The sequence below is a fragment of the Micromys minutus genome (genome assembly GCF_963924665.1).
Source record: "Micromys minutus genome assembly, chromosome: 19".
NCBI lineage: Eukaryota > Metazoa > Chordata > Mammalia > Rodentia > Muridae > Micromys > Micromys minutus.
The window spans coordinates 10,459,898-10,473,077 of record NC_137954.1 but is presented as its reverse complement, the minus strand read 5'-3'; the positions used below and the strand labels follow the sequence as shown (position 1 = coordinate 10,473,077).

The window sequence follows — 13,180 nt, the reverse complement described above, 5'->3', positions numbered from 1 at the left end:
TAAAAAGCTTTCAAGTGTATCAGCAGTTCCACTTCTGAGTTTGTTCAATAGATGGACTCACACACAAGGACAAAGATATTATGTATCTCTAGCACAGGTGCATCAGGGTATTCATTGCAAGATCACCTTAAGACTATGTATGGACATACGTATGAGAGAGAGAGAGGGGGGGGGAGGGAGGGAGGGAGGGAGGGAGGGAGGGAGAGGGAGGGAGGGAGGGAGGGAGAGGGAGGGAGGGAGGGAGGGAGGGAGGGAAGGAGGAGGGAAGGAGGGAGAGAGAGAGAGAGAGAGAGAGAGAGAGAGAGTGTTTGTGCATGTGCTACAGTGCCCATAGAGAACAGAAGAGGGCAAAGGATGGATCCCTTGGAGCTGGGGTTTCAGGTCATTGTGAACCACAGTTGTGGGTGCTGGGAACGGAACTCTGGTCCTCTAGAAGAGCAGTTTGTGCTCTTAGCCACTGTGCATTATATCTAGCTCCAGCATCATTTTAACAGCTTAAACTGGGTAACAAACAACTGGAGTATGTGTCAGTCCTGGAGTGTCTAAGTAATGATGGCATGTCTACGTCACAGTCATGAAAAAAAACAAAAACACAAAACCCAAAGCTCGTATCAAGTTCTGAGCCGGGGTTAATCCATGCATTTTTTTTTTTTTTTTTTTTTTTTTTTTTTTTTTTTAGTGTTTCCTGGGGCTGCTAGCTAATTCCTCAGGTTCCTTATCAGCTTTGGTGATGAGCCTGATTTTCACCGTACCTTTTCTGGTGGAAGCCCACACTTGGCTGCCACAGCTGTGATGCAAGATTCTGTTACCAGGGCTCCTTGTGGGAAGCCAAACCCACGGAAGGCTGTATTGGATGGTAAATTTGTCATGCAGGCACGACCTTGTAGTCTGAGGTTGCGGATTTTATATGCATTTTCCAGTTTTAGTACAAGAAATTCTGTTACCTAAAGGAAAAGGAGATACCCATATAAATTAGACACACTGCCCAACTTTCCATAAAAATTTGTCTATGCTGCAGGATATTTGATCACACTGTGAACCCGCAAGATTGTGTTGTGTTTACTGGAAACACTTGCTTTTCTAGTTGTGGAGTGTCTCAGCCTTAGAACATACCATTTGTCCCAGACGATGAAGATAAAGTTAGTGTGTAGAAGGAAGCAGCCGTGTTGAAAGTGATGTCTAATTGATGTGGCAGACAAAATGACGGATCAGTGGATATTTGACAGAATAGGATCTGCTCAAGTCTCATGAGAACAGAGAGAAAAGAAAGACTTCTTAAGAGAGCACTGCACAGGAGAGAGGGCAGCTTTACTGGGAGAGTTTACAGAGACAGGTTGCAGAGGGAACAAGCTAGACACAGGGAGACAGAACAAGCCAGAGAATGAGAAGGAGCCGGAAGATTAGAACAGACTGCCAGAGTTAGTTTGAGGCCAAATAGAGAAAAGATTCAGAGGCTGAGAGAGAAGCCAGATTGATTTATTGAGCTTGGAGATAGAGTTGAGCCAGGACAGCTGAGTTGAACCAGCCAGTCAGAGTTCAGAAAGAACTAGAAAGAGTGAGCTATTCAGTAGTAAGTTTCAGAGGCTGAAAACTTTCTAAGACTGTAGAGAGGTTAGAAGATTCCAGAACTGGGTCCAGGTTAGCAGATGGAAGCAGGAAGCCTCCAAGGCGACAATTATATCAGGCAAATCAGAAGATACTTTTAGGGTGCTGGAGAGATGGCTCAGCGGGTAAGAGCACTGACTGCTCTTCCAGAGGTCCTGAGTTTAATTCCCAGCAACCACATGGTGACTCACAAGCATCTGTAATGGGATCCAATGCCCTCTTCTGGTGTGTCTGAAGATAGCAACAGTGTGCATACATAAAATAAATACATAATTAAAAAAAAAAAGACCAACTAGACGTTTTTGCATGTTATGTCTGGAAGGACACAGTGGTTTCTGACACACATACCAGCTCCGAGTCATCCAGTGTGCATCCTCCATTGATGTAGCATTTAATGTCTAAGGCTTTGATTCGTCCACTGTTCATGAACCCCACCTGTCACCAAATGATGGACATTTTACTGATTTGCTTAAAATGTGCTTACCAAGTGTGAGTCGCCCCTCAGTCCCCTGTTGAAGTGGGTCGAAGACAGACTTTGCCTCCAGTTTGTTGTTATGTGGTACCGGCCTGCTGTGACCTTGTCTTCCAGTGTCTGATTGAAGAAGACCTTTCTTGGCCCATGTTTTTCTCAGCCCTTTCTCAGGCTATCGGGGCTCCACACTCAGTATGGGATCCTTGAGTTTGCCTTCAACTCCCAGAATGCAAATTGGAAGATTCTCCACCACTCTGTCCTGGCTTGCTTTCTATTTTAGTTTGTGGCTTTCTCCACATTGGAAAGTCTTTGGGATCTCAGAACGCATGGCAATGAATCATGTAATCCCTTGTTATAGGAAAGCCTCAGGAACAGAGGCTGGAGAATGTATGAGCTGGACTTGTCTTACTGGATGGCCAAGGTGCTTTGTAGATAGCAACATGGGTAAATGAATGGTGTAGTTATCTAAGACAGTTGTAGAACCAGGTAGGAAATCAGATGTGTATGTTCAAGGAATTCCCAATAAAGCATGTTTTGTAACCTTATAATACAACAGAACATCCTAAGGAATCAACCACAAATTCGAAAAATAATACCATCTACTAGATGCCAGCAAACATTTTAAAACAGTGTTTCTACCGCAGTTGAAAGAAAATGAAGCGAGTGTGACCTGAATAATTTAAATTCTCCAGTAGTGGACTTCTGTTAGAGGTGATTTTGCAGTGCAAACGGTCAAATTGTTTCTAAATATTTCTACTATAAAGTGCTGTTCTTATAGTCATGATGTTCGGACATCTTTCTTTTTCTTTTTTTCCTCCCTTTGAGGAATCACTAAAAATATAAATCCCTATCCTTTTAGCAGTGCTTTTTCTTTCTTTCTTTCTTTTTTTTTTTACACAAGTATGTGTACACTCACACACCCGTGTGGAGCCAAAGTAGAATGTCAGAAAGCTTTCTTGATTGCACCTTGGCTTATTTACTGAGGCAGAGTTTGACAGACCCACACATTACCTATCTGGCTAATCTTCTTAGACAAGTTGCCTCAGGGGTGCCCTGTTTTCTCCTCCTGGGCACTGGGGTCACTGCAGGAAGCCTCAGCCTCACTTTTGTAGGGGACCTGGGAATACTTTCTCAGGTCCTCAGGTTTGCTCTGCAAGCTTTATCCACTGAGCTATAGCCACAGACCCCCAAACAATGCCTTTAACAGCACTATTTGACATTTTTATTTTTATCTTTACACTTTTTACAATTATACACTCAATTAAAGGCTAATTATGAAATGTCATGAGCATACAAAAATACATGCCATTTTCATTTGATATTTTAAATGCTGATTGCTTTTAGATTTCAACAAAATCAAAATGATAGAAAAGGACAGAGCCACTCAAACAACATGAGATGTGTTAATAATTTCACTTGAAGTGCTTACTTTGTATTTTGCAAATAATGGATGTCTTCCCCCAGTTATTAACATGTCCTCTTCACGATCCAGAACAAGACGAATGGGACGACCAGTTCTGCAGAAAACAAGCTTCAGATCTCTGTCATCCATCCTCCTGTCCATCCACATTTGTCTATTCAGCTACCCACATAGCCACCTATTTATTCAAGTCCTTATTTTATTCTCCACCCCACCCATTTACAACCCATTCATCCACCATCTACCTCTCATCCATTTCCATCACTCATTTAACTCTCTGTCCTTCCATCTGTGCATCTGTCTGTCCATCTATCCATCTATCCATCCATCCATCCATCCATCCATCCATCCATATACCCATTGATCCATTGACCCATCCATCCACCCATCAATCCATCCATCCACCCATTCATTGCTCCATTGCTCCATTGCTCCATTGATCCATCCATCCATACATCCATCCATCCACCTATCTATCCATCACACATGTATCTATTAATCTGTACATAGTCTTCTAGGCATGATATAGATTATTGACTATTTCTCTGTGCTTCGCAGTTCATTACAAGGAGTAATGTTACCTGCCAGCTATCTTCTGTCCCTATGGCTTCAAATTTGACTTTCACCCAGATCCACCCATTTTGCATGTGAGCTACTAGTTATAAAGGGCAAATGTGAATGGGTAAATGCAATGCTAACATCAACAGAAAAAGCCAGTTAAATATTTCAAGACTCGTTCCTTGCTAATTCTGATTCAGAAGGTCTGGGATTTGGATGTGATGGTGGAATTTCTTTCTTTCTTTTTAATGTTTAAAATTATGTGTTTCTGAGGCAGGAATGTCTACGACGTCGGGGTGGGGGATCTAGAACACTTAACACGTATCTGTTGTGTGCTAAGGCAGGGTGCGCCGTAAGGCACTGGTTCCACACTTGGCTGCACAGTGGGGTCACAGGCAAGTTTTAGGATATACCGATGTCAGGGTTCATAGTGGCTAGCCTCGGCCCTGAGATTTGAGCGCTTCACTTGACAACTGTGTGTGACCATGCTCGAGAGGCAGAAGGCACAAGGGCTTCTGTGACTGATAGAGGAGAGAAGTGGAGATTAGATTCCGGCCATGCTCTCTCCTCCCCAGGCTGGGGATGAAGATGCATGTCCCAGTGTACAGGACTTTTCTCTGAGCTACACTGAGGCTGCCGAAGGAATCAGGACATTGGAACTTTGCTGATTAAAACGCAGACAAAATATTAAACGGCATTTCCTCCCCTCCTTTCCCCTCCTGCTCCTTCTCCTCCCTGTCTTCCTCTTCCTGTTCCTTCTCCTCCTCTGCTCCCCCCTCTTTTCCCCTTTGTTCTGCAACACTGACAACAAACCCGGTCTAAGACAATGAATTAGAACCAGCCTGGCCAGCTCACTGAGTCATGGATAACAAAGACATAAACCTTCCCTTGAGATCAACCCAAAGACTCCTGCCTGCCAAGACTGCTTGGAGGGGGAGGGTGAAGTCTCTCCTCACTCCACCCTGCTCTGGCTGAAGCAGCAAAGAGAGATGGGGCAGTGAGGAACTCGGAGAGGGTGCCTTGCTCCACATCTAAAGGATTCCTCTTCCCTGAAGCTCAGGAATGGGCCCCCTCTCTTCTGGAAGCAGTCAACTATCCCACCTTTCCCATCTAAAGCCCCTCACCGTCACCAGACTCACGTGTTTAGCTCAGTTTTATAAAACCAACAAGGGCAGCAGGACAGGTGTAAACTAAAAATGTTTTATAGAGAAACGCACAGGGGCTGGAATTACCCAGGGACCGAGTTGGGGCTCTGACTGCAGCCAGGGATGATTTGTCAGGCTACTGCTGGGCTCAGCCTCTCCCACACTTCTGGCCCCTAAGGTAGACTTACTTGACAGCCCCCACGGCAGCGATTGCTCCGAACACCGCTGGTCTGCCCACCTTCCCTCCAAAGCCTCCGCCCACTCGCTTCACGTGGCAGGTGATCCTGCTGACCGGGATGTTTAAGGCAGAGGACACTGTTTTCTGTACGAGACAAGGAGGTTTAAAGAGTAAGATGGCAGGAAGCGGTTTGCTTCCTGAAGTATAACTCTAGAGCAGAGTACACTTGAGTCTACCACTGTAAGAAAGTGGAGAAAATCTGTTTGGGTTGGGGCCTCTGGCCCAGGTTTGTTTGTTTGTTTTTTGAGACAGGGTCTCACTATGTAGCCTGTGCTGTCCTGAACTATGTAGTCCAAGCTGAACTCACAGAGTTCCACCTGTCTCCAGAATGCTGGGAGTAAAGGTGTGTGCCACAACTGCTTCTGGTCTCTGGGCCATTTTTAAAAAAATATTAATTAATTAATTTCATTTTGTGAGTACACTGTCGCCGTCTTCAGACACACTAGAAGAGGGCATTGAATTGAATTACAGATGGTTGTGAGCCACTATGTGGTTGCTGGGATTTGAACTCAGGACCTCTGGAAGAACAGTCAGTGCTCTTGACCACTGAGCCAACTCTCCAGCCTGTTTTTGTTTTTTTGAAACAGGGTTTCTCTGTGTATCCTTAGCTGTCCTGGAACTATCTCTGTATATCAGGCTGACCTCGAACTCACAGAGATCCACTTGCTTCTGCCCATATCCTCACCCATGCTGGGATTAAAGGCGTGCGATACCGCTACCCCAGCAATGAATAATGTTTTTCATTTAAAGTTATCTCATTTGGACTGGGGATATAACTTGTCTAGTCAGCAGGAAGACCAGGATTTCATCTCAGCACTGCATAAATCTTGTATGATACTGAATGACTGTGATTCTAGCACTCAGGATGTAGACAGAGGGTGTTCAGAAGTTCAAGTCAACCTTGGCTACTTAGTGAGTTCAAACATATCCTGGAATACATGAGACTTCAAGAATTATGCCTTTAAAAAAAACAATGATGTCTTCTGAACATATGGCTGTTATAGTCATGAATACAGAAACTGGACAAGACCTGCACAAGACCAAGCCAGCCAAGATCCCAGGTAAGATGGGGGAGGGATCTAGATGATGTTGCTGGAAGAGGGGAATCATTTTTCTTTGGGGGGGGCGGGGCAACTAGTTGACCATGCAGCTGCCCCCATACCCAGGAGCATAACTGGACCCAATGGTTATTAAAAAATTAGAAGACATGAGCTTAGTGGGGGGATGGGATGGAGGTCTGGGGTAAGCTGGAGAACGGGGGATGTATATGATCAAAATAGGTTGTTTGCATGCATGAAATTCTCAGAGAGTAAGAAAAATATATAAAAAAGGAAAAGCGATCAGGGTTGTTCTTTTATCGCCGATGGGAATAGGAACAAAGTTAAAGCAATTCTGGGGTCTTAGCTGCATTACAGGTATCTAGCATTTAGATTCTAAGCTTCTGCTAGTGAAGTGGCTGCCACCTGGGCTATATGGACTGACTACCAGCATGGAGTTAGGAATTTGATTGTGGCATCATGATGGGCCTTACCTGCACGTGGGCTGGATCCTGCGTGGACACATACATGTCCAGCTCTTTGTCTTCTGTCTTCGGAACAACAAGCACTCTCTGTGTTTCCATGTAGAAATGTTCTTGCCCTCCAACGTGGACATTCCCTGTGAGGGGCAAGTGCAGGGGCGTGCCTGGAGCACATGCTAGTTGGAAGCTACCACCACTGTAGCATTTGAAATGGAGAGGGATGTGAACTGCCCACCTGCAGGGGTACCCATCGAGGAGCCTGACGTTTACCTTGGGACAATCAAGGTGACCTGTTTCAGAGACTATAGTTCTGAAAGTTAAAAGTTCCAGGTTCTGGGTTGGAAAGATGGCTCATAAGTTAAGAGCACTGGTTGCTCTTCCAGAGGACCAGGGTTCAATTCCCAGCACCCATATAGCCGAACACAGTTGACTGTAACTCCAGTTCTGGGACTCTGACACCCTCATACAGACATACGTACAAGCAAAATACCAATGCATGTGAAATAAAACACACTTTAAAAAAGTTTCAGGTTCTATTTCTTACTCTGCCCTTGACTAACCAAGTCTTAGGGACTTTCTTCTGGCATTTTGCCACCTCGACTTCTGACTTTCAAATACAACACACACACACACACACACACACACACACACACACACACACACACACACACAGAGGCACAAGGATGCACAGAGGCTTTGAGAAGAAGTGTAGGTTTGGGGAAACCCCAGGACTTCAGAGGATGAGCCTCCCGGGGCAAACGTGTGCCTTTGACAGTTGGCTTACTGTGGACTCAAGGAATAACCCTTCCAAACTATTATTTACCTTCAACTATGTGATCCACGTTCTCAAATGCCTCCTCGATGTTTCCTTGTTCTAGCTTTTTTTCAGGACACAGAAACGAATTGTGCTTTATGGCATCCTAAGCAAAAGGACAAAAACACAGTCATTCTTTCTCTTTTTTGCTGATGCTAGTATATTCCCCCACATTGTTGCCTCCTGGAACAGAAGATAGGTGCCAGGCATTCAAGAGCTCTAGAATACACAAAGTGTTTTCTACACTTGCAGAGAAAACTGGCCAGAAGGACTAGGGAAACTTTACTGGCTGGTTTTGTGTGTCAACTTTACCCAAGCTGGAGTTATCACAGAGAAAGGAGCCTCAGTTGAGGAAATGCCTCCATGAGACACAGCTGTAAGGCATTTTCTCAACTACTGATCAAGGGGGAAGGGCCCAGCCCATTGTGGGTGGTGCCATCCCTGGACTGGTAGATTTGGGTTCTATAAGAAAGCAGGCTGAGAAAGCCAGGGGAAGCAAGCCGTTAAGTGACATCCCTCCATGGCCTCTGCATCAGCTCCTGCTTCCTGACCTGCTTGAGTTCCAGTCCTGACTTCCTTTGGCGATGACCAGCAATATGGAAGTGTAAGCTGAATAAACCCTTTCCTCCCCAACTTGCTTCTTGGTCATGATGTTTTGTGTAGGAATAGAAACCCTGACTAAGATATAATTGTTTTAAAGAGATAATAATTTCCATAGAAGGAAGGAATAAATGAAAAATTGCTTTAATTGTTTTAAGGATAGAAGGGAGCAATAATGGTAATTATTCAAGTGTTTTAACTATACATGGAAGAATAAAGAAATCCAGGCCTTCGATCTGAAATGTAGGAAACAAAGGCATGGAGATAAAGAGAAACCCTATGTCAACAAATAATATTAGATGTTTTAATTGTTTTGAGTTGTTTTAATTACAAAATGAAGGTGGTTATAAGGTTCATGGTATTAATGACATTACTAATCCTCTGGGAGAGAGGTCAAAGTAGAGCAGGTCTAATGAAAAAGAAGCTGCTGAATTGAATCAATCAACTTCCGGTTGCCAGACCAACAAGATGCTATTTTGGAAGAGAGGCTCTGTATTTGTGTTGACAGGAAAGGAGAAAAGGCACTGGACCCCTTCCAAAGTGATATGGATCAGGCATGATAGAGGAAGACCCCTTGATGATCTTGGCTTCAGACAGGAAAGAAAATATTCAAGACCAAACAGGACAGGTAACACAATTTTGCTGATCTCTCAACATGGGAACAACACTGAACGTAAAAATATCTCTGCCAAATCTTCAGTTAACAAAGCCAATAAATCTTGTTAAGTTACAGGATCCTTAAAATTCAGCATGCCATCCTTTCATATGGCATGAGTGAAGATTTATTACAATTTGGTTATCGATCAAACAAATTCATAAAAACAGTTTTCAAAGGAGCAAAAATTCATCCTTAGCTGATCTGTGCACTTTGCACAATCCATACAAATATCTTTATAGAACTAAATATTGGTTGCAAGATTCACATATTGCAGAATCAAATGCCAAGTCTGACAAGATTCACCCTCAGGAATGCTGAGATGACCTGCTGTTCCAGCTCCCTTCCTGGTCCTGACTTCCTCCCTGTTTCCAGAGACTTGCTTCCAGAACAGCTTCAGGAAGGCTGCTAATCTGTTCATTCAGCCTTTCAGATAGTTCTGGTCAGGACTTCAGTTAAATCCTGAACTTTCTCACCGTACAGAGACTGGAAAACAGTGCTAAAGCTAGCTTTCTTAAGTCTAATCAATTTTTCCAATTTTCTTGCTCCTATCCTTCCCTTTAAAAAAAAGAGAAAAAAAAAAAAAAAAAAAAAAAAAAAAAGAATTCTTCACCTCAACTCAGCAGCAACAGTCAAAATTGATGTCTCAATCCCCTTAAGTTGGGCCATCGGTTTTGGTTATTTTATCAATCACAGGTATGTTGTCATTTTAAGGGATAATTTGGGAAAAAAATTATAGTTTTGAATGGAGAAAACTAAATAGAGAGCTTAGATTTGAAGATTTCTATTTTTACTCTTCTCTTTCTTTGGTAAAGGCAAGGGAGTTGACAGGAAAAAAAGGGGGGTTAGAGTAATATAGAAATTAGATAAATCGGGTCGGATTATTAATTTTGCTCTTAAACAAAGCATTTTATATCCATAATCTTACACTGGTAGAAATCTTTATATTTTGATGCAGAACTGAAATTATATATAAAGAGAAAGAAGAAATAATTATCTATTCAAAGAGATTAATCTGGACAGAGGGGAGAAGTAACGGTAACATATCCTGTAAGGAGCCTCTATAAACTCATTGCTTCACAAAATTGGAGTTCAGTGATACTGTTATTTTCATTTGTCATTGTTGGTTCCCTAACTGGGGTGAGTAGATATCTGGTCACATCTCCCCTGAAATACTACTTCATAGCAGCTGTCTACATGTGTGAGTATATGTGCATATGTATGCACATGTATACTGTATTACTCTTATCATTACTTCTGTTTCCAAGGTGAAGTAATGAGACTTAGAGGAGATAATAGCTCTCAAGCCAGGCTACAAATATGTGGGCAGGTAACATGCAGGCCCAGGTATGGTGTCTAGAAAGATCTTGCCTAGGTTTGTGGAAATGACTCAGTAACAGGGAACTAGCTTATCGTAAATAAGGCCCTGGGTTCTGCAAATAAAAAAGCCATCTTTCCCAGTGATAGCCATGTGACCTCTTAAAAGCCATGGAAAATAAACACCACACTTGAAATTTTTACTTTTCTTATTAACACGTTGTCTTAGTGTTTCTATTGCTGTGAGGAAATACCATGAGCAAAAGTAAGTTGGGGAGGAAAGGGTTTATTCAGCTTACACTTCCACATCACTGTTCATCATCAAAGGAAGTCAGGGCAGGAACTCAAGCATGTGGGAACCCGGAGTCAAAGGTGATGCAGAGGCAATGGAGGGGTGCTGCTTACTGGCTTGCTCCTCATGACTTGCTCAGCTTGCTTCTTATAGAACCCAGGACCACCATCCCACAATGGTCTGGGCCCTCCCCCATCGAACACTAATTAAGAAAATGCCCTACAGGCTTGCCTATAGCCTGATCTTAGGGAGACATTTTCTTAATTAAAGTTCTCTCCTTTCAGATGACTTTAGCTTGTGCCAAGTTGACAAAACCAGCACACACCCTTTGACCTCCATAAGCCACGGTGGCAAATATTGAAGTATATGTTTATTGCTTCAATGTGTGTAAAGAGACTTGCGGCCTTCTGATGATCTACATTGCATGAACACTGTGAGTTAGACGCTGTTCTGTTTTACCTTATTGTTGAGGTACATATCACTACTCCCCTTTTACAGGCTAGCAAACCGTGGTACAGAGTGTAAATTCCTCACCAGAGATCACACAGGGAGAAAGGGGCAGTTATAATTCAAATTTGTCAGCTTGGAACTAGTACCTGTGTGCTACACTGTCTCTCTTATAAATATTTTTTATAGTGTTTTATCATATATATCACATATAACATTCACAATATAAACATATATTTATAGCAATCTTTCATGTAAATAGGTTAAAGCATACACATATACATCACTCTTGGCATATATGACTTTTGTTTCCTGCCTTTGGTCATACAAGAATTATTCGCTCACTTTAGACATTCTTATTCTGAAGAAAATTTAGACCTCTAACTATTCAGAGTTCCAGAGAGGTCATGGGTATATCCTCTGGGTGCCATTTCCCCCTTCAGGAAAGTAGAGTTCGAATGGAAATAAAAACATCAACAAAACCAAGCCCACATTAAGATTCTAGTGTAAGTCAAAGAGGGAGGGTCAGCCAAGAAAACCTGCGTTCCTTGCAAACTTGGCAGATGGGAAATTGGTGTAGAAAGATTAGGAACCAGGCCTTTATAACTGTACACTGAAAGACTGGTATCCTTCAGACACATTTCAAACTCTCTGCATAGTTCCCGGTGCCTTTGCATACTAACTACAGTATATTGCAAGCCCAGAAACAAGCTGTTTTCTTCTTTCAACCTAATTTCTCTGATTAGGATGTACCGAGTTAGAGAATGCAAGTCTAAGTTGCTATAGTTTGGGTCCGTGATGTACCGCAAACACCCATGAGGTGGAGGCTCAGTCTCCTGTTTGGCAACCCTTCCAGGATGGGCCCAGCATGAGAATGGTAGAACTTTTAGTTGGCAAGGACTTCTGGAAGGTTTTGGTTATTGGAGACATTCCCTCAAAGTACACTGAGGGACCTGGTCTCCGCCATTTCTGCCTTCCCTGTCCCAGACATGAGGGGAATACTTTTGCTCACCTATGCGTGGTCACTACAATTTATTACCCAGCAAAGCATGAATTGAAACTTCTAAATCTTGAGCCAGAAGAAACTGTCCATCTTTCTAAGGTGTTTATCTCAGATGCTTGTTAAGTAACAACAGAGTTAACACACCAGTCTGCACTTGAATTTTCTGTGTTCTCACGCCATGATTTTCTTTAGACATAAAATTTAAATCCCATCACCAAGAGTCAAAAATTAGAGTGGAAATTTCTATAGAATTTTATCATGAAATTTTCATCACCTTTAGTCTCTATTGTGAAGTCATATTGTTCTCAACATCTGCTCTCACCACCTTCCTCAAAAAAACAGGGTCCCGAGTCCGGTGGCTACACATGTGTCACCTGGACTTAAATCATGTTTCCTGGCTTTCTTGGCAGTTAGGTACAGTTAGATGCAGGCCTTCTAGCTGATGAAATAGAAAGGCACGTGCAATGTACACATCTCGCTGTAAGGACTGGGAAATGATTTATTTTATTTAATTTTTAAATTTTTGAGGCAGTGAGTCTTTATATAGTCCTGGATCTCCTGGAACTTACTATGTAAGACCAGGCTGATCTTAAGTCACAGGGGTCCATATGCCTCCGCCGCCCAAGTCCTGGGATCAGAGGCCTGTGTCCCCATGCCCTGACTGGGAGATGTTCTAAGAGCCACTGAGGTAACCATTTTCACCTGCTTTGCTATCTGGAATGTGGATTTAATGGCCAAAGCTTCAGTAATTTTAGATGAAAACCATGTACTACGGAGAGACTAAATAGAAAGAGCTGGATTCTGGACACGAAGCTCACAGGCTGTGGCCTGTGTCCACCCAGCCTAACTCCCAGGCAACAGTCTTGAGAGGTGGTTAGGTGGGGCTCATTAGTTCTGTGGGTCATTGTATAACCATAGTGGGACAGCTTTGTCATGAAAGCGAGTTTCTCTGCACGCTTCCCCGTCCGCCTTCTGCAATAATGTAGCATTCATTCTGCTTTGGACTTTCCAGACAATAGAACCACAAAAAACTAAGTCCCGCCCTTAGGGATTCTGTTATAGCAGATCAAAACATACCATGTAAACCATATGGAC

General features: G+C 43.0%; 1 protein-coding gene across 2 annotated transcripts in view; it reads right to left on the bottom strand.

The window, feature by feature from the left end:
• The window catches only part of LOC308433109 (aldehyde oxidase 2), an 84,494-nt gene that overhangs the window by 37,363 nt on the left and 33,951 nt on the right, over window positions 1–13,180 (bottom strand). For both annotated transcript variants that reach the window (XM_080933013.1, XM_080933012.1), the window contains 6 exons: window positions 7,781–7,877; window positions 6,970–7,094; window positions 5,389–5,522; window positions 3,507–3,594; window positions 1,954–2,040; window positions 753–944 (listed from right to left, as the gene is read on the bottom strand). In XM_080933013.1, coding sequence (XP_080789139.1) covers window positions 753–944; window positions 1,954–2,040; window positions 3,507–3,594; window positions 5,389–5,522; window positions 6,970–7,094; window positions 7,781–7,877 — 723 coding nt within the window. The remainder of the gene's footprint in view (window positions 1–752; window positions 945–1,953; window positions 2,041–3,506; window positions 3,595–5,388; window positions 5,523–6,969; window positions 7,095–7,780; window positions 7,878–13,180) is intronic.